Source organism: Protopterus annectens, chromosome 9.part0 (assembly GCF_019279795.1).
Source record: "Protopterus annectens isolate FY-2018-M chromosome 9.part0, PAN1.0, whole genome shotgun sequence".
Taxonomy (NCBI): domain Eukaryota; kingdom Metazoa; phylum Chordata; order Ceratodontiformes; family Protopteridae; genus Protopterus; species Protopterus annectens.
In genome coordinates, this window is record NC_056743.1 from 1,040,067,438 (window position 1) to 1,040,095,427 (window position 27,990).

The 27,990-nt window shown below is 36.3% G+C and overlaps 1 protein-coding gene across 1 annotated transcript in view; it reads right to left on the bottom strand.

Moving 5' to 3' along the window:
* Nucleotides 1–27,990, bottom strand: part of LOC122811779 (keratin, type II cytoskeletal cochleal-like) — a 328,300-nt gene that overhangs the window by 12,872 nt on the left and 287,438 nt on the right. Inside the window, exon 7 of the mRNA XM_044083839.1 lies at nt 21,308–21,528. Coding sequence (XP_043939774.1) covers nt 21,308–21,528 — 221 coding nt within the window. The remainder of the gene's footprint in view (nt 1–21,307; nt 21,529–27,990) is intronic.

Sequence of the window (27,990 nt, forward strand, 5' to 3'; positions counted from 1 at the left end):
TCACAATAAATCCATGCCAGCCATGGGTAAACCAAGCGTCACACACACTAGTTATGCTGTTTAGCCATATACCTTCTAGTTACTTTTCTTTCCTTATGTTAAAATAGATGCTGGTTCAATTGGTAGAGCAATGCCAGGTCTGCATGGCTGAATATGTCTTTACAGTTAGTTTCTGTCATTTTTAAAATCTGCATTGGCTGCATACAGTACACTACAATGTCTCCTACATTTGGTACAGCACACTGCTTACCTCCCATGTTAGTTCACTCAAGTTATAAGGTTAAGCCACTTGACCTCATATTACATTTAATAACTTTCTTACATTTGCACTCAAATGGTGAGGAACATACAAATAATAAAAGTTGTTAACATTGATTTCTTCTTATGTTTTTTGCATAGCCTAAAATCCATAGCAGACGTTATTTTGATTTGGTAAGTTTATAATATAAGAGGTAGGGGTTTAAATGACAGTGGACAGTGTATTGTTAAAATGGAATGTAAAGGAATAAAGTCCAGACTATGACTTCAGGTAGGTTGAGCTTGATTAGTGACTTGGGCACTTGACAGCATTGGCAAGGGAGAGTGGGCATGCCTATACTGTAGGGAAATTAAGGGGGGGCACTATGCACATACCCACAATTTCACAGAGGAGACAGTGGCATTGCAATGGATATCCTGAAAGTCGGCTTGTCGCTCACCAAGCCGTCACCTGGTGGTTGCCCTTACAAGCAAGTACACATGGCTGTGGACAATTAGTAGGATGGTATTGTGAGCCCACTCTGAGATATGAGTAGACTATCCCACTCACCAAGAGGACAGCTTAGGAAATTACAAAATTGGTCTCATTGCTGGGATACCAGTGAGAGCCCAAATTCCAAAATGTCTGAGTGAATAATGGCTAGTTTGTATGGCACACATAACAGTACATCTAAGGACTCTTCAATGCTAGAGATGAAATGGGCTTGAGTCTGACAGGTTTGATGAATGGCAAGCAGAAAGCAAAAAGTACCTAGAAAAAAAAACAGAAAAAAAATGAAAACTATTTGTCACTTTTGCATCCATAAGTGTCATGATGTAATGTCTACAGGAGTATGGTGTTTTTATCATGGAAATTGCCAAAACTGTGTTCGTATTGTAAGATTCAAATAGATCACTTTGTAACTGTAGCTCCACTGTTAATCTCTGCTGTTCCTAAATACTACATGCAACTCAGAGTACTGTGTTCCTTGCAAAGTGTGGAACAGCACAGTACTTGCTTACTTCTTCCGTTACATTAGCTGGCTTTAATCTCCAACACTAGGATTCAGAGATACATTAGCACAGGTGAAGTACTGTGCAATAGGGTTTGGGAATTTTTTTAACCCTCCATTCTTCATGGAATAAGAGGTATGTGGCTAATAATTTATTTATCTAAAATGATATTGCACTTGGGTGAAATACCATTTAGTTTAAGTACATGTCTGACTCCATTCAAAGAAAAATGGAGAGTTTTATAAAACTCCCAGTCCTATCAAATAGTGCATCACCTGTGCTAAAGGCTTGTACTAGAGATCCTTGAGGCACATTTTCCTGAGAAGAAAGAGCCCAGAAGGTTATGTTTGAAGTTTGCATATACCACAGGCCATATTCCCCAATGTACAGTTTCTGGACAGGCAGCATAACTTGGGCAGTGATGCTTAGCTCTGTTATGGAATTTCTCTCAGGTTTTACCACTCCTTCTCACCCACTACCTCAGGCAGGGGCTGGTACACAGACATCAGCTTCACAGATGGCAAAGAATCCACTCTTCCACATAGGGAGGATCCTCTTCTTTTTGTGTGCCGATCTATGTGGGATGGCAATAGTGACACTCATAACTTCCCTAGTATATAGTGCTAACAACACATAACTAAAGCTCAGAATATTCAAAACATATATATATATATATATATATAGATATATATATATAGATATATATAGATATATGTAGCTAGACAGAGAGATATATATGATAAATCTCCTTATTATGTCCCCCTATCCCTTGTTGGACAACATTCTGGGCAGCTCTGACATGATGGTTTGCTGAATGGATTGGGCTCTGCTGGAAGACACTAGGAGGGGTGATGTTGAGTCTCCTTGCAGTGTGGACATTCTGATTCATTCAGTGGACAGATAATTTGCTGTATTGACATGGGCAAGGAAACACTGGTCTCATCATGATGTTTTGCTTGTGTGTTGTTGCAATGGTACCATCACATTGCAATATGTTTCAAAATGCTGTCTTCCCTCACCCTCATAGGGATCTTGCAAGACTTGCAATGGACAGGCTCCAATACTCCACCATGCCAGTCTTTACATGCGCCTTATGCCTGGAGACTCAGAGAGATTGACTTTTGTTTTATTATTTATTGTTTCTGCTCTTCAACTTAGAGTTGAGGTATGTCAAGTTGGTGAATGGTAGTTTGTGATGATAACTGTGCTTGCTGTGGCTTATCTGTCTACAGTTTCACAGAATGTCAAGATTTTTGCCTCATCATTTTGTTATAGTCATCATAAAATAAATGGTTTTCTGTCAAATCACTGATGACTGAAGTTCCTTTGGGAAATGCATGAACATGTAAAGCAGTTATTCAAACAATATTCTATGTTTGTAGGTGCTGCACATAAAATCTGTCCATGATTTTGGACCAGTCCCAACAATTATTTTTGGGTTTGTCCACAACTATTATGCTAAGAGGTATGCAGGAGGAAAATGTGGAGTGAGAGAATCAAACCACAAACAGTGGGAAACCAAACGTTCCTTAAGCCTAGCATTAGTTTTCTACAGCAACTGATTAACATGGAAAAAGGGAAAGGAAGGGATGTTTTTTTTTTCATGGCGTTCAAAGCAGAAGAAGCAGGCAACACTTGGACTACTTGTTTGAATTATGAGCATTGAATCTCCACAGGATCTGAGGAGTGCATGTCTGCTGAGGCTCTAACAGGTCTCCTGTGCTTGTACTACTTCCTGAAATGCCATATAATAGATTTTTTTCACTTTTTTATTTTGCTAATGCCTCCATGCAGAAATTGCTCCTTTACCTCTCTTATGACCTCCTCTTCATCATCCCTTTTTGTATCTCCTCCTCACTTTCATGCTGTTCAGTTTTCCGATTTGTCTGTTAGTGACTGTAACACATTGGCCAAAGTCATTACGTTATTCAAAATTGCAGCCAATTGTCTTTTGCCAATTAGTAGGACAACTGTGTAAAAGTAATTTTAAAAAGAAGCGTACCAGGACCAGGACAAATCCAGAAGTAATATAGTATACAAAAATCAAAGATGTCCAGTAAGCTGAAGTTGTATAAATATATAAATACTTTAATAAAATAACAAATAAAAACAGGTGAGCGGTTTCGCAATGTATTTGCTTCTTCAGACCATAAAATACACATTCAAACAAACCATTTAAAAACAACCATTTGGCCAATCAAAATGAAAATATTAGTCATGTGATATGAATCAGTGATTTAGACCTCTTCTTTTTAAAGCAGGTTTTAAAGAGATAGCACTATTTAGCCCTAGAGACACATCTACTCTAAAGTCTAGGATCCATTTTAGCTCCAAAAATTCAGTTTCATTACTGACATCACCTTCTCTGATGTTAGTATTAAATTATTGCAGGACTAAAAGCTTAAATTTGTGAGTGTCATCAAAATCTAACACATGCTTAGCTAGTGCATTAGTAGGTTTTCCATTCCTTATATCACCAATATGCTCCAGTATGCACTCCCTAAGGGTACGATTTGTCTTCCCTATGTAGAACATTTCACATGCTATGCATTGTGCCATATAAATAAGATTACCGCTGTTACAATCTGCTTAAAAATGAAAACTGATGTCTTTAAAGGTCCTAGGATGAATAATCTTAGTAGTTGCCCAAATAAATCTACATGCCTTACAAGACCTACAGATATAAGTGCCTTGGCATTCAGATTGTATCCTAGAGGGCCTAGATTATTTATAACATAGGCATTGTTTTATAGTTTTATTATTCCTAAAGACAAACTGCGGAGTGTCACCAATAACTTTGCTTATATTGTCATCCGTCATTAAAATTGGCCAATTCTTTTTCATAATATCACATACAAAGTTAATATTACTGGAATATGTTCAAACTATTCTGCTTTCATCAAACTTATTGGTTAGCTGTGAATTAGTGCGTTGTGTCTCAGATTTCTTAGAAAAATAAGGGATATCGTCTTTCATAGTGACTTCTTCTATGGCCCGTTCTATTAGTCCTACACTATATCCCCTTTGCAGTAGTTCAATGCATAAGGTGTCTAAGGCTCTGCTCAAAGATGAGGCATTAGTATGTAAATTCATTAGTCCAAAAACTTGGTTCTTAACCACATTTCTAGCAATGAGTCAGGGATGCATGCTCGTATTATGTATAATATTATTTTTCTTGCAGAGTTTCCTATATGTACTAGTTGATAAGGTACCTAAATCATTAATGCTAATCATTATGTCCAAAAATTCAATGCATGTCACAGAGCTATGCATAGTAAACTAAGATAGTAAGTCGTGTTCTGTAAATAATCAACAAACTGATCTAAAATATGGGAGGGCGCTTACCAAACAAAAAAGATATCATCTACAAAGCGTCTGTAGAACTTCACATAATTACCAAATAAAATGTTAGAAAAAACAGACTATTTCTCCCACTGAGCAATAACTAGGTTGGCATATGAGTTAGCACATGCTATTCCCATAGCCACCCCTAATTTCTGCAAGAAATAGTCAGTTTTAAAGGAAAAGGTGTTATTTTTCAAGATCATCTGTAATAAAGCACAATTAAGTTCTATTTTAGAGTTCATAAATGTCGTCTCAGATACAAGGAGCATCCTGATATTGTCAACCCCTAAATCATTGGGGATGACTGTGAACAAAGAGTTTACATCTAGGGTTACAAGAATAACACCTTCCAAGCTACTGGACTTATTGGACTACTGAAACAAATCCTGAAGGAATTGTTTAGAGTCCTTCATGATACAACCAAGTCTAGGGGCTGCTTCAACTGCTTTTCCACATAGATTGATAGTGGTTCTGTCAGCCACTTCCTCCCTGACACAATTGATCGAAGGGGTGGATTGGCTGCATCTTTATGAACCTTTGAAAAGCCATATATCATAGGTATCAAGAAATGGTCCACTGTAAAATTAGTGTAAATCATAATCTATCTGACCTTTCATTAATAGGTCATATAAATAGAAATTAACCCTATTAATGATACCAGTAATTTGATATTTCTGTAATTTTAAATATACACCTTTGTCTGTTAACATAGCCATCATTTTGTCAGTATAGTTACTTTTGTCCAGCAAAACAATCCCACCTCCTTTATTAGCCAGCCTGATGCTTAGCTGTTGCATCTTGGTTAGTTCATTCAATGCTGTTGTTTCATTAATTGTTAGATTGTAAAATTCAGACTCATAGCTTCTAGACATATAGCCAGCTCTTAAGTCTTTCTCACACATATTAATAAATGCTTCTACAGCTGAAGAACACTTTGGTGTGAAAACACTAGGCTTCTTAGATACATTAAACATTTCATTCCCTTCTGGGAAAGTCACCCCAACATTAACCTCCTAGCAAATAATCGTAAATCTAACAGTACAGCTGTTAAATTAGTAGTAGTTGCTGGAATAAATTAAAGCCCTTTATTAAGGACTGCAGTTTGTTCTGATGTAAGTGGGTAGGAGGATAAGTTAAAAATCAAATTACTGCCTACTGTTTCAATGAGTTCAATCCCTTCCATTTGGTCAGTGTATCCGCTCTGCCACCCTTGCTTGCTGTGTGAGCGCCCTTTTCTTTTTACTTGTCTTATTGGGAGCACATTCTCTAAAAATACTTGATCTTTAATTAAAAGACTGTCATTTGAAGTAGTATTGCTCATACAGTCAGGGCCTTGCCCTCTATAAGCCATATGTCTCACTTCCAGGTCAGCTTGAGTGTTTATCATACATTCACTACAATGAGCAGTTGTAGAAGGGGATGGCTGGATTATCTCTGCAGTTAATGGACTTATTTCATGTTGCTCCATTGAAATCACTTGAGGGACTGCTGTATTCATATCTACTGTTGAATCAAAGCCTCTGCTCCTGCTTACATACATCCTATCACACCCTCCTGATAGACCTAAGCCTATCTGACATGATGTATTTGCTGTGGGTGGATCCAAAACCTCAGATTTCTCTCATTGTTCTCATTGGTATATTTTGTCTAGGCCAAGAGAACACATTGCCCTTTTGAAAGTCCTTGACATCTCTTTGTAATTTTTTATGCTTGTCAATCTGTAATTTCCGTTTGTAAAGCGATACATTACAAAGCACTTTCTCCAAAAGTTTAGTGTACATGTCAGCCTTATAGGCATCACTAATAGATAGAATGAGTTCATTAATCTGGCTGGCCAATGATTCTTCCTCAGGGTAGAAGAATTCATTCAATAGGTGCATATTGCTAAAGCTCAATTGTAAGTTCAATACTTGCCAGCACGTCAATAATTCAGGGTAACTATCCCCATAAGAGAGCATTTTAAGTACACATAGCCCTCTGGGGACAATTTTATGATGTAGAGCTGCTTCCATTGTAGTCTTTTGTACTTGTAGAGCTTGTCTTCCAGTACTCTGAGTGACATGTGAAAAGTACTCATGTTGTATACTTCATTAGTAGCATCTGCAGGAATCTCACTGACCAGGATAATGTTAATGAAAGGATTAACAGTTATTTTCATTAGTGAAGTTAGTTCCGTTTTGGCAGAACAAGTCACTGGCATGTTCAGAAGATCATTGTTTATCGATCTAGTGGTATTACCACCATTAGGATTGTAACCCAGCTCTATGTCCAAGCTTTCAGCCATCTGTCCGGTAATAACTGCCAAAGCCAAAATAGAATTATGAAAAGAATTGTACCAGGACCAGGACAAATCCAGAAGTAATATAGTAAACAAAAGTCAAAGATGTCCAGTAGGCTGAAGTTGTTGTATAAATATATAAATACTTTAATAAAATAACAAATAAAAACAGGTAAGCGCTTTTGCGATGTATCTGCTTCTTCAAACCATAAAATACACATTCAAACAAATCATTTAAAAACAAACATTTGGCCAATCAAAATGGAAATATTACTTATGTGTTAGACCTCTCATTTTTAAAGCAGGTATTAAAGAGATAGCACTGTTTAGCCCTGGAGACACATCTGCTCTAAAATCTAGGATCCATTTCAGCTCCAAAAATTCAGTTTCATTGCTGACATCACTTTCTCTGATGTTAGCATTAAATTGCTGTAGGCCTAAAAACTTAAATTTGTGAGTGTCATCAAAATCTAACACATGCTTAGCTAGTTCATTAGTAGGTTTTCCATTCCTAATATCACCAACATGCTCCAGTATGTGCTCCCTAAGGGTACAATTTGTCTTCCCTATGTAGAACTTCTCACATGCTATGCATTGTGCCATATAAACAAGATTACCACTGTTACAATCTGCATAAAAATGAAAACTGTCTTTAAAGGTCCTAGGATGAATAATAGTAGTAGTTGACCAAATAAATTTACATGCCTTACAAGACCTACAGGCATAAGTGCCTTGAAGTTCAGATTGTATCCTAGAGGGCCTAGATTGTTTATAACATAGGCGTTGTTTTAAAGTTTTATTATTCCTAAAGACAAACTGCAGAGTATCACCAATAACTTTGCTCATATTGTCATCCGTCATTAAAATTGGCCAATTCTTTTTCATAATATCACATACAAAGTTAATATTACTGGAATAAGTTAGAACCATTCTCTTTTTATCAAACTTATTGGTTAGCTGTGAATTAGTACGTGCATGCATTCCCAACACATTGCAAGAAATGTGGTTATAATGGGTTTACAAACTGAGGCCTCATCTTTGAGCACAGTCTTAGACACCTTACACACTGAACTACTGCAAAGAGGATATAGTATAGGAGTAATAGAGCGGGCCATAGGAGAAGTCACTATGAAAGGAGTTATCCCTTATTTTTCTAAGAAATTGAGACACAACATACTAATTCACAGCTAACCAATAAGTTTGATAAAAACAGAATGGTTCTAACTTATTCCTGTAATATTAACTTTGTATGTGATATTATTAAAAATAATTGGCCAATTTTAATGATGGATGACAATATAAGCAAATTTATCGGTGATACTCTGCAGTTTGTTTTTTGGAATAATAAAACTTTAAAACAACGCCTATGTTATAAACAATCTATGCCCTCTAGGATACAGTCTGAATGTCAAGACACTTATGCCTGTAGTTCTTGTAAGGCATGTAGATGTATTTGGTCAGCTACTACTATTATTCATCCTAGGACCTTTAAAGACATCAGTTTTCATTTTATGCAGATTGTAACAGTAGTAATCTTGTTTATATGGCACAATGCATAGCATGTGAAAAGTTCTACATAGGGAAGACAAATCGTACCCTTAGGGAGCGCATACTGGAGCATGTTGGTGATATAAGGAATGGAAAACCTACTAATGCACTAGCTTAGCATGTGTTAGATTTTGATGGCACTCACAAATTTAAGTTTTAAGTCCTACAGCAATTTAATACTAACATCAGAGAAAGTGATGTCAGTAATGAAAATGAATTTTTGGAGCTGAAATGGATCCTAGATTTTAGAGCAGATGTGTCTCCAGGGATAAACAGTGCTATCTTTTTAAAACCTGCTTTAAAAAGAAGAGGTCTAAATCACTGATTCATATCACATGACTAATATTTTCATTTTGATTGGCCAAATGGTTGTTTTTAAATGGTTTGTTTGAATGCGTATTTTACGGTCTGAAGAAGCAAGTACATTGCAAAAGCGCTTACCTGTTCTTATTTGTTATTTTATTGAAATATTCACATATTTATACAACTTCTGCATACTGCAAATCTTTGATTTTTGTATACTATATTACTTCTGGATTTGTCCGGGTATACATCTTTTTATAATTATATTTTGGCTTTGGCAGTTACTACAGGACCGATGGCTGAAAGCTTAGACATAGAGCTGGGTTGCAATCATAATCATAATACCACTAGATTGACAGACAATGATCTTCTGAACATGCCTATGAGTTGTTCTGCCAAAAAGGAGCTAACCTCAATAATGAATATAACTGTTAATCCTTTCATTGACATTATCCTGGTCATTGAGATTCCTGCAGATGCTACTAATGAAGTATACAACATGAATATTTTCGCATGTCACTCAGAGTACTGGAAAACAAGCTCTACAAGTACAAGAGACTACAATGGCAATGATTTTACATGGAAGCAGCTCTACATCATAAGATTGTCACCAGAGGTATATGTGTATTTAAAATGCCCTCTTATATGGATAGTTACCCTAAACTATTGAAGCGCTGGCAAAAGTACTGAACTTACAATTAAGCTTTAGCTATATGCACCTATTGAATGGATTCTTCTACCCTGAGGAAGAATCACTGGCCAACCAGATTGATGAACTGTTTCTATTAGTGATGCCTATAAGGCTGACATGTACACTAAACCTTTGGATGAAGTGCTTTGTAATGTATCGCTCTACAAGCAGAAATTACAGAGTGACAAGCATAAAAAATGACAAATAGATGTCAATGACTTTCAAAAGGGCAATGTGTTCTCCTGGCCTAGAGGAAATATACCAATGAGGAACAACGAGAGCAATTCTGAGGTTTTGGATCCATCCACAGTGAATGTGTCACATCAGACAAGCTTAGTTTGATCAGGAGGGCATGTTAGGATGGATGTAAGCAGTAGCAGAGGCTATGATTCAACTGTAGACACAAATACAGAAGTCCCTCAAGTGATTTCAATGGTGCAATATGAAATAAGTCTGTTAACTGCAGAGATAATGCAGCCATTCCCTTCTACAACTTCTCGTTCTAGTGAATGTACGATAAACACTCAAGTTGAGCTGGTAGTGAGACCTAAGGCTTATAGAGGGCAAGGCCCTGACTGCATGAGCAATACTACTTCAAATGACAATGTTTTAATTAGAGATCAAGTTTTTTTTAGAGAAAGTGCTCCCAATAAGGCAAGAAAAAGAAAAGGGTGCTCATACAGCAGGCAAGGGAAGCAAAACATGAGAGCAAATATGCCAACCAAAAGGAAGAGACTGAACTCATTGAAATGGTAGGCAGTAATTTGATTATTAACTTATCCTCCTACCCACTTATATCAGAACAAACTGCAGTCCTTAATAAAGGGCTTTCATTCATTCCAGCAACTACTGCTAATTTATCGGATGTACTGTTAGATTTATGATTATTTGCTAGGAAATTAATGTTGGGGGTGACTTTCCCAGAATGGAAAAAAATGTTTAATGTATTTAAGAAGCCTAGTGTGTTCACACTAAAGTTTTCTTCAGGTGTAGAAGTTTTTATTAATATGTGTGAGAAAGACTTAAGAGCTGGCTATATGTCTAGAACCAATGAGACTGAATTTTACAATCCAACAATTAATGAAACAACAGCATCGCAGGAACTAACCAAGATGCAACAACTAAGCATCAGGCCGGCTAATAAAGGAGGTGGGACTGTTTTGCTGGACAAGAGTGACTATACTGACAAAATGATGGCTATGTTAAAACAGACGAAGGTGTATATTTAAAATTACAGAAATATCAAATTACTCACATCATTAATAGGATTAATTTCTATTTATATGACCTATTAATAACTGGTCAGATAGATTATTTATACACTTATTTTACAGTGGACCATCCCTTGATAACTATGATATATGGCTGGCCTAAGGTTTATAAAGATGCAGCCAACGCACCCCTTCAAACATTTGTGTCAGGGAGATGGTGGCTGACAGAACCACTATCAATCTATGTGGACAAGCAGTTGAAGTGGCCCCTAGACTTGGTTGTAAGTATCCTGAAGGACTCTAAACAATTCCTTCAGGATTTGTTTGAGTGGTCCAAAAACTCCAATAGCTTAGAAGGTGTTATTCTTGTAACCCTACATGTAAACTCTTTGTACACAGTCATGCCCAATGATTTAGGGGTTGACAATATCAGGATGTTCCTTGTATCGGAGATGACATTTATGAACTGTAAAATAGAACTTATTTGTGCTTTATTACAGATGATCTTGGAAAATAACATCTTTTCATTTGAAACTGACTATTTTTTGCAGAAATTAGGGGTGGCTATGGGAACAGCATGTGTTAACTCATATGCCAACCTAGTTCTTGCTCAAAGGGAGAAACAGTCTGTTTTTTCTAACAGTTTATTTGGTAATTATGTGAAGTTCTACAGATGCTTTGTAGATGACATCTTTTTTGTTTGGCAAGGGCCCTCCCATATTTTAGATCAGTTTGTTGATTATTTATAGAACGCAACTTCCTATCTTAGTTTTACTATGCATAGCTCTGTGACATGCCTTGAATTTTTGGACATGATGATTAACATTAATGATTTACGTACCTTATTAACTAGTATGCACAGGAAAACTTGCAAGAAAAATAATATTTTACATAATACGAGCATGCATCCTCGACACATTGCTAGAAATGTGGTTAAGAACCAAGTTTTTAGACTAATGCATTTACCTACTGATGCCTCATCTTTGAGCAGAGCCTTAGACACCTTACACATTGAACTACTGCAAAGGGGATATAGTATGGGAGTAATAGACCGAGCCATAGAAGAAGTCACTATGAAAGGAGTTATCCCTTATTTATCAAAGAAATCTGAGACACAATGTACTAATTCACAGCTAACCAATAAGTTTGATAAAAAGAGAATGGTTCTAACGTATTCCAATAATATTAACTTTGTATGTGATATATGAAAAAGAATTGGCCAATTTTAATGACAGATGACAATATAAGCAAAGTTATTGGTGTTACTCCACAGTTGTCTTTAGGAATAATAAAACTTTAAAACAACACCTATGTTATAAACAATCTAGGCCCTCTAGGATACTATCTGAACGTCAAGGCACTTATACCTGTAGGTTCTGTAAGGCATGTACATTTATTTGGTCAACTACTACTATTATTCATCCTAGGACCTTTAAAGACATCAGTTTTCATTTTTATGCAGATTGTAACAGTGGTAATCTTGTTTATATGGCACAATGCATAGCATGTGAAATGTTCTACATAGGGAAGACAAATCATACCCTTAGGGAGTGCTTACTGGAGCATGTTGGTGATATAAGGAATGGAAAATCTACTAATGAACTAGCTAAGCATGTGTTAGATTTTGATGACACTCACAAATTTAAGTTTTTAGTCTTACAGCAATTTAATACTAACATCAGAGAAAGTGATGTCAGTAATGAAACTGAATTTTTGGAGCTGAAATGGATCCTAGATTTTAGAGCAGATGTGTCTCCAGTGCTAAACAGTGCTATCTCTTTAAAACCTGCTTTAAAAAGAAGAGGTCTAAATCACTGATTCATATCACATGACTAATATTTTCATTTTGATTGGCCAAATGGTTGTTTTTAAATGGTTTGTTCGAATGCGTATTTTACGGTCTGAAGAAGCAAATACATTGGGAAAGAGCTTACCTGTTTTTATTTGTTATTTTATTAAAGTATTTATATATTTATAAAACAACTTCAGCCTACTGGACATCTTTAATTTTTGTAAACTATGTAAAAGTGTTTCTGAATTCCAGGGGAAATCTATCCCTTGTAGACATCTCAATTTTCAGCCCTGATTTACCTCTCTATATGATATCACTGTTTTAGAGGTATATCCATATTTTTTAAGCTTGCTTTATCCTTTCATGCAATTTTCTGCATCCCACTCATCACATGTGATTTCTGAAGCTGTCCAATACACAGAAAACCATACTACATGACCAACAAATTAGTGGCAAAATAATTTAACACATCCCATATCTCATTCTTTCTAAAGCAGAAATAAAGGGCATTGTATGGTACACTTTCACAAAACAATGATTTCAACTCTATGGATTTTACACTGTCGTTTTGATAATGCCATTATGTTTTTCCATCATTTTTGTTATGCTCTGCTTTCAAACATGCTTCTCAGTAGTATTCCAGATTCCTAATGAAAGGGAGAAGAGTTACGTGTTATTTGTTATTTGAGTTTTATGCTAACTAGATGTCTTGATTTTAAGCTGGATGTTCCTATTTTTCAGGGGCCTTTATTTCCATTTTCATTATCTGCAGGTTGAGAGGTATGAACCCTTGACATTATATTCCACTTAATAGCTTTTCTCACATACACATAGTATATATATATATATATATATATATATATATATATATATATATATATATATATATATATATATATATATATATATATATATATATATAAAAAGAAAAAATATATATATAGAGAGAGGGAGATGGATAGAGTTATACCATTTCACTAAACAGACAGAATATTGATGCCCCTAATGTTGATGTCAAAATGTCAAAAGACAAAACATCGACATGTACTGCTCATGCTCTGAGGATTAACCCAGAGAAATATAAACAAAAAGACTGCACCTGCACACCCCTTGTTAATTATATATACTAACTCTAAGATCACACAGTCCCCAGGGAGAGGGAACATTCCCCTACTCAGGGATTGTCGATCTCATGCACATGTCAGGCATCTCTTTCTGCTGACTAAATGGTGTCGACTAAACAGATGATGATCTTGTATATGTTTGACAAAATGCAAGCAACTTTAAATATATATATATATATATATATATATATATATATATATATATATATATATATAATATTTTCATATCAGATGTTTAGTTAGGTTGATTGTTTTGTTGAACTGATAGTTTACCTCAGGCTATTGACATTTCTTTTCCAGGATAGCTATACAGTGAGAAGTGAGATTTTGACCTTGCCCCACTTTTTGTAATCTTGGATTTGGTTGATATAATTAGCAGGGGCACTGGGGTGCAGTCTCCCACATGGGAAACAGGAGTTTGCTTTTTTTCTTTTAGTTTTGAATGCACCAAGGTTTATGCTCAGCACATAGATACCAGCATGTTGATAGATTAAGTTTTGGCTGATTGTGGTCAGCATAGTATATGCCCATGTAGTGGATTGGTGAGGAAGTGAAATATAACTCTATATAGCTCTCTATATATATCTATATGCATCTATATTTGGATACTCTAATATCATCCACCCCATCCAACTGCTACCTTTCTTTCCACTCCACTAACTACCTTGATTATAGCAAGCTCAGATGCTCATAAGCCTAGTACTTATTATACAGCAGGAACTTATCATTGTAACATTTGTTAATGCCTGTTATGTACTTCACAGATATAGATTCTAGTTGTCTACTGATGTACTATGTTCTTCATCTGTAAATATGTTGTAAGTAATTGCTATGTTAAATTGTTAATCGCTATGTAATCCAATGTAACTACTGTCTGTTTATTTTACTGTGGAGCTTTTCTTCCCGGGCCTCCGCTGAAAATGGACCTACGTCCAGTCAGAAACTCCCAGTCAACAAATTTAAATAAAAATAAAATAAATAATAAAAAAAATATATATAGATATATAGATAGCTATATATATATATATATATATATATATATATATATATATATATATATATATATATATATATTTATACATATATACATATACACACACACACACACACACACACACACACACACACACACGCACACACGCACACACACACACACACACACACACACACACACACACACACACACACACACACACACACACACACACACACACATATCACACCTGAGCCAGAGATAACATTTTAACACAATTGAAAAATACCTCTGTATGTCAAAACTTAACTTTCATTTTATATATAAAAACTTCTGATACTGAGGCTCCAAAACCTTTAAAGTAGTAGAATCTCTCAAAATAAGCTTATCTTATAGTCATTATTTAATGCAACAGATGAATTAGATCATCCTCAGTGCAAAAGTTTAAGTGGTAGTGCTTAACCTTCAAATTTATGTTTATAATTAGAGAAAATAGTTGATATGTCTGGCATTTTAGCATAAAATGTCTTTTGTGGTACAACAGACACAGTTTTCATTTTATTCTTAAAATGTTTTTGCATTTATAAATAAAAGTAAAATTTGTTAATTCAAGACTCATCTTTAAAATGTTTTACAAAAGGACTTGATGTACTGTTACGTCTTATGTCACAAATATGTTCTAGTATCCTTTGTCTAATCTGCCTGTTGATGTTTCTTACATATACCTTAGAACATTAGCAGAAAAAAACATGCATCACTATGTCTGATGAACAAGCCCAATGGTACTGTATTATCTTCCTGCCACTCTTACCCTGTATTCAGACAGTAATAACATTTATACCAGCCCATTCCTTATAAGCAACAATTTACTTAAGGAAGAAGAAGGCTATATGCTAACTTATCTGATATAATTTGACCTTTTTATATGCAAATCTTGGTTCTGATGGAAGTAAGCTTTTCAATGCATCATCACTCAATAAAATATTGCAAGTCTTTCTTATAATTGAAGGCATTCTCAGGGTACAATAACTGTACATAAACAGGGGCCAAATCAACATTACAGTTTAAATTTTCTACTTTTACTTTCCATTTAAGCCAATCTCATTTCTTTCTTTTGATTGCTCCTTAGTAAAACCTTCCTGAATAATTTGTGATTATATATATCATGTCTTTTTTAGAATTTATCTTTGTACATAAACATTTTGCCCTTAAAATTGACTACATGCAAATAATCAACTAACATTTCAGAATAATTACTTGGGTATGTAAGATATTTTATGATACTGTTTCCTTTCTGCTTATCATCATTATAATATGCAAATTTTCCACAAACAACTTAATATTCAAAAATTCTAAGAATTTCTGCTGTCTAGCCATACTTGTTTGTCATTGATATGAAACATTTTACTTTATCCCTTTTATTCTGTGTTATAAAAAATAGTCTTATATAAAGCAGCAATCCATTATTTTAATAAAATCCTCCTGTAAGCAAAGACCTATTTTCTGCCGTTCAAAAATGTGCAGAAACATATTTATATACAGTGAGGCAAATTGTTCTTCATCACTGTACCTCATAACTGTAAATATAATTTTTACCACACAAAAATAGTTATGTGGAAGTGGAAGTTCCACCAATACTGGTACACAATACCTTTGTGGATCATTCCATACAATCATCCTTTTGGCTTATTACCTATCTTGATAGCGTATGCTCCCATATAAATTTATCATATCATAACTGAGCTAAAACTATTTTTTTTCTGCTTAGTTTGTTTAACATACTGGTTTAAAGCATTACTGCTCAATATAAATTAATGTAAATGGGTATATATATCACTTTATTAGTACCTTGTCACTGGAGCTTTAATAAACCTCCTTTGTCAGCCACTATGAAGCTCCCAGGTGGAAGTTTTTCAAATCCTTATTACTGTTTGGTAGTGAGTAAAACATTGGTAGCTTTTGATGTTCTAGTTTCTGCTTTTGGTTTAAGGAAACATCTTACCCCTTTAGTTAATAATAATGAATCCCAAAATTCCTCTCCTATGTTGCCTTTTCTAATTGCTAATAGTCCCTATTAAGCTGACAACTATCATCATAAATGCTTTTTGTACTGTTTTTATTCTCATACTTCCAAACTATCGAGCCTCCCCTCTATCACAGATTATGCTGTCTTGAGGTGCAGCATCCACGCAGCTGTGAAGGTGATTTATACTCTCACCTGCATCTTGCCAATAAGAATATTTTCATTTATGGGTTAACCCTGCCTCCATGTGGTGATGTGGTCACCTGCATTAATGCAATGGCCACTTATGCCCCTATGTTTATGCACATGTCTTCTTCTAAATATGCCATCAAGGGTTACCACCACTGGCTTTGGTTTCTACGCCTTTCCATAGACTAGATACCTATATCATGGCGAGCTTTCACCCAAGGCTGCATCATCTGAGCACTGGTATAATCTGGGCAGTATCTCACCCCTCTGCAAATGGGCTAAAATCAGGGCTTTATCCCTATATGTCACTGGCATGTACTCATCACTTATTTCTTATTATCCAAAATATTTATTATGATAACATTCAAACCTTTATTGAACTTTTTTATTATTACACTTCCATTTTACCATAGCTGTTGAAGTGCCTCCCATTCATTCTTAATCAAAATTATGTGTATTTTTCCATTTAATGGACTTCATAGAAGGTTATAGGAGGTTACTAGGCTTTTGGCCTTGAGGCCCTTATAAGCCTAGCCAAGAGTTTAGCCCATGCTTAGACAAATCAGCACCCGATGCCCTGCCCAGCAGGAACATGGGTGGAATCCCAGGGGTATATTTTCTGTTTCCCATCCAGTTATTCAGGTTGCTTTTAAAAAAGAGGTAAAGAGGTACTCTACTTAATGTGGAGAGGGAGTCTATTCCATAAATGGGGGAGTCTCTAGGACACAAATCTGTCCTGTCAACACGTCTTGTTGATGTCACAGACCAGGTTGAGGCCGAGCATGCAGGTTACTCGAGTGGAGCTTTACTTGCAGATATGCAGCAGTCCCACAAGGTGGGGTCCATGAGCGCCTTGTATGCCAGACAGAGGTCACCTCTGAGGAGTCTGTATGAAACTGAGTAGAGGGATAGGGCTTTTAGCCTATCTATGTATGGTAGATGTTTGAGGTCCTGTAGTCTCCTGGTGAGGAACCTCTGTGGTCTCACGAGCTGCTGCATGTGCTTTGCGAGGTACATGCCAAAAGGGGCTTTATACCCAATAATGGGCCTTATTAAGGGAAGAATACTGGGATATTATGACCTCCTTGTCCCCGGATGAGATACCTTTACTTATGAGGTGGGCCATGTAGAAGGCTTTCCGTACAATGGAAGCAACATGGTGGTCAAAAGTCAGGTTGCTATCAACCTGGGTGCCCAAATCCCTCAAGACTGACTGCATGCTTAGGACTTTGTTATTAATGTGATAGTTTGTGGGGATGTTACTCTCCCCAAAGGGGATGATGATGCATTTTTTGGTATTCAGCTTGAGGCCATGTTTCTGGCACCAGTCATTTGCCTGCGTGAGACCCTCTTGGAGGATGTCCATATCACTAGGGGAACTGATGACAGCACCCAGCTTGCAGTCATGTGCAAACTTGGTCAGCCATAGCCCACTGGTTTTGGCCTGCACCTCAGAAATGTATATCCAAAATAACAGAGGCCCCAAGACCGAACCCTGGGGTACACTACTTGTTACGGGTCTACTGCTTGAGGTGGCTTCCCCTATTTTGACTATGTGGGTTCTGTCAGTGAGCCAGTTTGCTACCCATCTGTTAACATATGGATTGATGCCTTGTTGAGAGAGTTTATCTATTATGCCCAAGTGGGGAATGGTGTCAAAGGCTTTGGCCAGGTCAAGGTAGGTGGTGTGCACTGTCTTCCCCTCATCCATGGCTTTAGTGACTGTCTCAAAGAAGTCAACCAAATTTAGCAGACATGACCTCCCCTTAATGAAGCCAAACTGTATGGGATCAAGTGTTTGGAGGTTGCCGATGTCCTTGTTAATAAGATCCATAATAATCTGTTCCATAGCCTTGCAGATCAGGCCAGTTAGGCTGAAGGGCCTATAATTTCCCGGATCAGTGGACGCTCCACCTTTGCATAAAGGGATGACAGTGGCTGTCCTCCACTCAGCTGGGATGAAGCCAGTACCCCGGCTTTGGTTGAATAGGGTGCCTAATGATGCACTTATTAAACTATAACTGCATTTGTCATAATGTTACTGCATAAAAAAAAAATAATGATGCATTTTTGAAGGTGACATAAAACAACATTTTGTGTGAATGCAAATTCTAAAGTATAACCCCTAAGTGTCCCCTCAACATTATACTCCACCAGCATCCACTATATATCTATTATTATATATATTTAATAAAATGTACAGTTTACAAACTGCATATTAAATATGCAGTGATATCTGATGTACAATGAAACAGGGTATCTACTATGCCACGTATTCTACACTGGAAAGGAAGCACATGCATTACTTTCAGATTAGAGGTGGTAAAATAGTTTGACTGCTTACCTGTGTTCACTGAGTGCTAAATCCCTGACTATGACCCAGACAATTAGAGACTGAATATTGTCTCAGATGCTAGAAGGGCAAGGTGGGTTGTGGTCTGGTAATGAGCAGTTTACACCAGCTTGCTCCTACTGTGGGGATAATGTTGGTAATCTCAGTCATGTGACCTGCTCCTGTGCAAGGGGAGGTTTGCATACAACCACAGGACCTGTGGATTGTGGGCTTGGCAATCCCAGACTTACAACAGTAGCCCTTATTAGGCATGCATGTGGGAACATGCACGATTTGGGGGGGGGGGGGTGATGGTCATAAATGCCACCACTTTTATGTGGGTGCTCACATCAGTCACTGGGATGGGGTTAAGGCCAAAAAAATATCCCTCATGGCTTACTCTGTGTCAGCCACCCCACAGATTTCTGTCATACAGATGATGGGGAAAGAATAGGTAGTTACTGGGGATCAATATATGGTAAGCAACAAGCCAGAAAAAAGATATACTATGAGTTATGTTTCATTGATGTTTTATACTGTGAAACGTAACTTGAAACCACTAAGAAAAAAGAGAGAATGTTCTTGTAGGGCCAAACACCCATGCAAAATTTCCCATACCTCCTTAATTATATACACCAACTCCATAGTTGCACAATAGTGCGAAAAGTAAAAAAAAAAACATACACTGCAGTGCACTGCTTGCCTTCATAATATGAGTTAATGTGGCTTCATAAAACTGCAATTATAAGAAGGTGAATAAAAGCCACTTGCTATAACTACACTAGTTGGAGTATAAGGATGCTGGCAAAATGTGGTTATTAAGCAAGTTTGCAGAAAAAATAATAAAGCCTGTAATAAAGGGAATGCCGTACTTCTTATTTCTAATGTGCTCTCTTCATCTTTAGAGTCAAATAGGAAAGCAGTTATATCACTCTAAAGGATTGCAGAATACAACTGGAACTATTTCTTCTGCCCTTGTAATATACTACACATTATAGGTTTGTGCTTTTCTTTCCCATCAGAACATTATTTTCTGGATAATTGATACTTACCAGCAGATCATGTTTAAAGCCACTCAAGATAATTATAAACTGACCAGTATGTCCTTTTTACAATACATATACATGTTTTAGGAGTTTACAACATGACTGGTGCGTCTGTTCATTTGAGTTATACTTTTTTACATTATCATCATTATCATAGGTGCCAGTACAAGAACTGGACCATTACCAGGACCTAGTAAATGACTGAGACTACAGGTGCCAGTACAAGAACTGGACCATTACCAGGACCTTGTAAATGACTGAGACTTTACTGCTTGGTCTTACTTTTAAACTATGTATGTGATGCATGTGATACTCTGCGTTCTTTGCTAAGTCTGTTTAAACATGGCATGTACTTCTCTTGCATTTTACATTTGTTTGAGTCACCAAGTGTAGTCACTTTATATAGTATCATTTTTAATGATATCTGGCTATTGCATACTTTGTTGCAGATGCATATAAAAAAGTTATTAATTTCAGTATCAGTCTGACCATAGCCATCAGATACTTTTTCTGCAGGAAAATTGCAGTCTGCCAAGGCCTAAACAGAAAAGCAGACCTTCAGGCAAACTGGGTTAGTTTGTATTTGTGATAGCAAACTGAAAAAGAAAGCAATGCTTCAAAGGTCAAAGAACTATAAAGCTGCATTGTTTCAGCCATTGTCTACCTAAAACTGAAGCAATTGTTTATTGGTCATATAGCAATAGCTGTAATAATAGCATTTTAAGAGAATAGCAACAACATTCTGTGTGAATTACTATTCACATTGTTCTGTGCCTACCTTTATTAAACAGCACAGATAATGTCACATACCATGCAGGAATTTGAACAATTCACTCATGATAAGATAATGTTAAGCCTTCTACCCACAGAGACTGGGTTACATAATGTTTTGACTACACCAAATGATTACTGTCTTAATTTCTACTTGGCAACTGCCTTGATGTTTCTGATATTATTGATCCAACACCTTTTAACTGCTGCAACAATTAATTCAGACTGCAAGCCAACATTTGGCATTGTCAGTTGCTTGTTCCTCTTGCCTGCATTCCACTAACACTGATCATATAATTGATACTGAGTACTGACACTATGATTATGTCTGATATTATAGACATCAAAATCACCTTTCTGATTATTTACTGTCTTCTGAGGATGAACTGTAGTATAGCAATGCCAGTAACTAAATAAGATTACATCATACCTGCCCTCTTCTCCACACAGCAGCTTATTGTAAGTAGCAATTTCCATATCCAGCTGCATCTTGATGTTCATCAACTCTTGGTACTGTTGCAGTTTAAAGGCCATGTCTTCTTTGGCCTTCTGTAAAGCAGTTTGTAACTCAGCGAGCTTAGCTCTAGCATCTTGAAGAGCCTGTTCTCCATGTTCCTCAGCATGAGCAATCTGGGACTCCAGCGTGGCACACTAAAGGAAAAAAACAAGTCATCTTAGGATTTAGCTGTATAAGGCATTTACTCATGTATTCACAAAACAGATCTGAACTGCTATTGCAAACACAAATTTTATTCTATTTTGTTACACTGCACTGGTGAAGACAATAAATTAGTTCAATGACTTGATGGAAAATAAATCTGCTAGATGGACCCAAACTCATTAAATGATGCAGTGCTACAGTGGATGATGAAGTGTTGCAGTGGTTTGCATTGTCACCTGACAGCAAGAGGTTCTCCAGTCCAATTCTCAGTTGGGATGCCTTCTGTGCAGAGTCTGCATGTCCTCCCTGCATTCTTGTGGGTTTCCTCTGGGTGCTTCAGTTTCTTCCCACATTACAAAGACATGCATCTGGAGTGTTTCTCCCTGGATCTCTATTGAAAATTGGCTTGTTCCAAGCCAGACTTTCCCAGTAAACAAATGTTAAATAAATAAATAAATAAATAAAATCATTTGTAGTTATGGCGTGATATGTAGTGTGGATGGTGGTTGGGGGTAGGAATGTTGTAAACAAAGTAGATGCAGTTCAGGTTTCTTTAGAATGCTGACACAGTGGGCTGGCCTTAAGTTGTTTTTAAAGTCACACAGAAAACTGTGTATGCTGAATCTTTGGGCTTAAATCTTTAAATGTCTCCTCACTTCTGGAAGCTAAATGGGACCTTCAATCAACTGGCTTCTCAGGAACAGAGATTCAATTACTCTGAGTATAGCTTGATGTGTTTACGAACCTGTATTAGAGATGCAAGTGAATTTCTGACTGAGAAAATGCCTTCTGATAGCTGAAATTGTTCTCCTAAAACAGCTACAATAACATGCATCAAGATCACTTTAATCAGATTTGCATGTGTTATAACAAGCAAATAGGCCTGTCTCATTATGGTAACTGCTCTGTTATTTCATACTTAGAAGAAGGTGAGAAACTGCTAGTATGTTTCATATGGATTCATTACTTATTTAAAAGCATTCTGCATAGCAGTTAAATGCATTAGATGTTCAGGCATCTGTTCATGAGCAAGTCAGGAGAACTGTGTAGTTAATGACTTTGAAGGTATCACATGGTAGGCAAATACAGAGAGTAGGGGATTCAAACTTGAGTTATACAGGATGAAGCTTGTTAGGAGCCTTAATTGTTTTTTTCTAATCTTCCTGCTCATTTCCTTGAGAACTGGCTCCAAAATGTTAAGAAATGTATTATTACGGAATATTGTATGGCAGTGTGTCTTAATCAGTGTATAGGAGCTGTGCTGGAGACTTTGACTCTTATTAATGAAACTAAGACAGCGTGTTTTATATATATATATATATATATATATATATATATATATATATATATATATATATTTACACACACACACACACATATATATATATATATATATATATATATATATATATATATATATATATATATATATATAGATAGATAGATAGATATATAGATATAGATATATATGTGTGTGTGTGTATAAAATACAAAAGGGGTTAAAAAATTGCATCAGTACATGTACTTCCACAGTCAGATATCCTTACCTGAAAATATGTACTTGAGGTGACATTCTAAAATGCATAAGTAACCTTTCTGTAATGACAGCCATCTTCTAAAGAATGAGAAAAGCTAGTACTTTGTGTTAACACGTTACAGCAATAAACTGAAATGCCAGTAAAGGGTATGAAAATAATAATCTGTATAAGTAACTATAAACCTATCAGTAATGTTCCAATATCAGTAATATTGACTGCATATAATGCAGTTATGAAATAAAAATTGCAGTTTAAATGGAAAGAATTGTGTAGCATTGCAGGGAAAATGTTGTAAGGGTTAGATGTTCAGTGAAGACAGTTTTTGTGAGAGATACCTAAATAAGTAAAAGTAATTGCTTAACTTAATTGTTCATAAGTATTTCTAGCTGCACCAGGGTTGCCAGATTTCCAGCCCCCAGGTAGGGACAAAAAAAAAAAAAAGGTCTCTCACGGCAAGTGAAGACCAAAAAAAAAAAAGGTCTTTAATGCGGAACGCAGTTTCACATTAAAGAACAGTAGCTCATTAGCTCTGCACTAAACACAGAGCTTTTCGTGTTTAATGCATTGCAGTTCCGCATTCAACACAAGTAGCTCCGTGTTTAGCGATTTTTGATTGGCCCGTATACCGGCATATGGGTCAATCAAAAATCTCTAAACACGGAGCTTCTCGTGTTTAATGCAGAACACAAGAAGCTCCGTGTTTAGCAATTTTTGATTGGCCCGTATGCCAGGTATACGGGACAATCAAAAAAAAAAAAAAAACAAACAAAGCGGAGGCTGGCCAGGATTTAAACTGGCAGGGCGGGACTCTGGATCAGGCTTCTGATCTCAGGACAGTCCCACCCAAATAGGGACATCTGGCAACCCTGAGCTGCACGTACAACATGGCTCAAATGACACTTACCATACCCTAGTTAGAATGCTTTTGGGGGAGGGGAGGGTGTTACTTTGCTGAAAGAAAGAGCAACACACACATTTTCAGGGAACACGCTGTTGTACTACAGTGTTACCATACAACAGACAAAAGTTCTGCAGAAAAGGAAATTCACATTTCCTTGAATCGATACATTTCACCCTTTGCAGTTCAGCTATTCTACAGAGTGTTACATGCATTTTTAAAACAAAAACAAAACTTGTTTCAAATTTCTTTACTATCCTACACAAATCATTAGACTGTTTAAGAACTGGATTGTAATAATACACATTTATGCATACAACAGTTAAAATGAGAAACAAAAAGAGAAATAAGAAATGCTTACAGAGAATATAACATGTGCATATGTGCAATGCATTCAAATGTAGATAAACAAGATTATTATCTTCTCTCTTTTGCTTATAGCTGAAGAAGAAATGCAATATAATAGCCAACAGCAGATGAGATGAATGCAGCATCTAGTTGAGTCTTCTGGCAAATGTCCAAAAGGTAGACAAACCAAGAAAGGATATAACGAACTTCACCAAAAACAGAAACACAAATCCCAACTCTCCACACGCAGTTCTATTTAATTTTTGATTTTATTTTATTTCTTTAAGTACGTTAAAATATCATACACTTTTCGTCAAAGTCAAATGCCTTAACTTCCTCAGAAACTCCAAACAGCATCAGTTGGCCACCTTTATAGTGTGGCCATAATTAACATTCATTATCCAATTAGTGTCTTAAAAGCATATGCCAAAAAAACTAAAAAGCATCTTTCCCTATAAATAACACAATCTTTTAATGCAATTTATACATCATGTAAAACTTTTAATATCGTATACCTAATAAATATTTTAATAAATATATATATATATATATATATATATATATATATATATATATATATATATATATAAATGTATACATAAAACTAAATATGAACTTGTGTATATATACGCATATGTACTTATGGCTACTAATTGATCCCATATCCTTTAAATGCAATTTATACAGTGGAACTGTTATATGTTTAAATCCACCCCAAGTAACAAAAAATTGTCTGGTTGCCTAATTAATTAATTAATTAATTAATTATTTGTTTGTTTGTTACCCTACTATTCATTCGTAATATTAAAAACATTTAAAAATATTCAAATAGGTATTATTTTTAAATATTATTTTTTATTTAAATATTAATTTGTTTTATGTTTATATTTTAATACAACTTGCTCCCTACTAGCACCCTCTGTTATTACCTTTCTAGAATTTTTAACCTTAAAATACACATAATGGAGCTCATTTCATTAATGCCTGGAACTTGGCAAGCATTCGTTTTAAGTTGCCATAGAAGTTCTTTCCTCTCCAATTTCAAAGACATTATATTAAAATATTTATTAGGTATACGATATTAAAAGTTTTACATGATGTATAAATTGCATTAAAAGATTGTGTTATTTATAGGGAAAGATGCTTTTTAGTTTTTTTGGCATATGCTTTTAAGACACTAATTGGATAATGAATGTTAATTATGGCCACACTATAAAGGTGGCCAACTGATGCTGTTTGGAGTTTCTGAGGAAGTTAAGGCATTTGACTTTGACGAAAAGTGTATGATATTTTAATGCACTTAAAGAAATAAAATAAAATCAAAAATTAAATAGAACTGTGTGTGGAGAGTTGGGATTCGTGTTTCTGTTTTTGCTGAAGTGTCCAAAAGGTGTTTATTACAACTGTACATAGCAGAGATTATTATACAGCATTCAGGGTAGCGTAAACTGTAAAAAAGCAATGCTTTTAAAAATGATATAATTAATACTACTACAGACAATGTTGTTATATCTTTGCAGCTGAAAGTAATGCAAATGAAGACAGAAACAGATCAAGTGAAATGTGTTACACTTTGATTTTTAACCATGATTAATTGCAATAATTAACTGTTTGCAAAGTCCATAACTGAAAGACACAGCCCTTCAGAAAACAAAAGCCCTTGCCATTTCAACTCATCACAAGCATACCTAAGCATTACTCTTGATTTGTTCTGCTTTTTCTGTTTTGTCTCTCACACCCTTTTCTCTCTCTTTTTTTTTTTCTTTCTTATTTTGCTTATGCATTTCTTTTTCCTTTGTTGTTTTGCTTCTCTCCCATCTTTTTTTTTCTTTTATAAAGGTTCAACTTCCTCAGGAATAGACCAGGCATGTACTTTCCAGGTTATGGAGAATTCACCCTCTGCTTTTCTGGGGATGTCATTGCATGGTTGAAGTGGAGATACTGGCCCTGCAGGCAATCTGGCATAGGGCAACCTGGCAAGCCTCACAGAATGGGGGTTTTGTAGTTTGATTGAAGACATACTGACAGAGGTAGAGGAAAGGAGAATTCAGCCAGATGAAGCCTCTCTTCAGCGTGTAGAAGACATGCTCACCCAGTTGATGCCGATCAATGTGCCAACACAGGCCCCTGCCATCTTGACATCAGAGTCCTCCAATACAACACCATCTGGCAGTGCATGTGTTGAGGATCTGTGGACTGAACATACAGTTGGCCTTTCCACATCCCTTCTTCCCTTACCATTTATCCTTCACATTCTTCCCTAAATCCCACCAACACTAACCTCTTACAAAAAAAATGTGAATAGGGAGGTCGAGGTTCCCTGGTTCGATCCTTGGCTGGGGTGCCTTCTGTGTGGAGTTTGCATGTCCTCCCTGTGGTCGTGTGGGTTTCCTCTGGGTACTCTGGTTTCCTCCCACATCCCAAAGACATGCTGTAGGTGGATTAGACACTCTAAATTGGCCCTAGGTGTGAGTGCGTGTGTGTATGTGCCTTCTGTGGAAGGCTGGCAACTCGACACCGTAAAACTTCACTGCCAGTCATGAGTGGACAGGTGATACTCTGTGGCGACCCCTAACCAGGAAAAGCCAAAAGAAGAAGAAGATCCCCTAACAAAAATAAAGTGCCCATCCTCTTCCACTTCCAGCTCAAACCCCTTAATTTCACTTGTGTGTTTATCTCTCTGTTTTGTCTCCCCTTTTATCAATCTGTCCTATTATCCCCTTTCTACACTTTAATGAAACCATCAGGGCATCCACAAAAGGATACCCCATATGAAAAAATTATAATCCCTTTACTTAAAAAAAAAACACCCTCATAGCTTTTATGCAGTCTGCAGCTTTTCTATAATGCTTTCAGTGTCACCGCACTCAGCCTCTCTTCCCCATGATATGCCATGGCACAGACCATTTATGGCTCATTGAAATACTTCACATTTATGAAAAGATGACCTTTGTACAACTTACAGGTTTACTAAAAGTGGGCATGATTATACAAATTGCTTCACTTTTCTGTATTTAAGGAAACTGTTTCACTGATATTATTTACATATATTTGCACCGCTGCTGTCCACACAACAGGATAAAAGCACTCTCATCAAACTAAACAAACATGTCATAGGACAAGTAAAGTCTACTAAAGCCAAATTTGAGGTGAATCTGGCCTCCCAGGCCAAGCAAAACCACAAGGCATTCTTCAGCTATGTCTGCAACCTCAAAGGCAATACACAATTGTGTGCAGAGCTCATTGTAAATGGAGCTAGCTATACTGAGCCAAAAGATATAGCAAACCTACTGGCCAATAAATTCAGCTCCAACTTTACCCCTCCCCCCTCAACCTTCCCTCAGGAAATACCATCTAATATCACTCCCCCTGCTATCACTAGGGAACAGGTCGTTAATGCTTTCTCTAAGGGCAAGAACACTGCATCAATGGACCCAGACAATATCCCAGGATGCCTTCTAAATAGCATGAAACATGACCTATCAGGGCCTCTGGAATTGTTATTTAACTATAGCCTCCAAACAGGCTTCATGCCACATGAATTTAAAACAGCAACAGTTACCACCCCCCTGCACAAAATTGGATCATCTACAGACCCTGGAAACTACAGACCCATAAGTCTCACTAGTTTTATATGTAAAGCCATGGCAAGAATTAGCATAGAAATG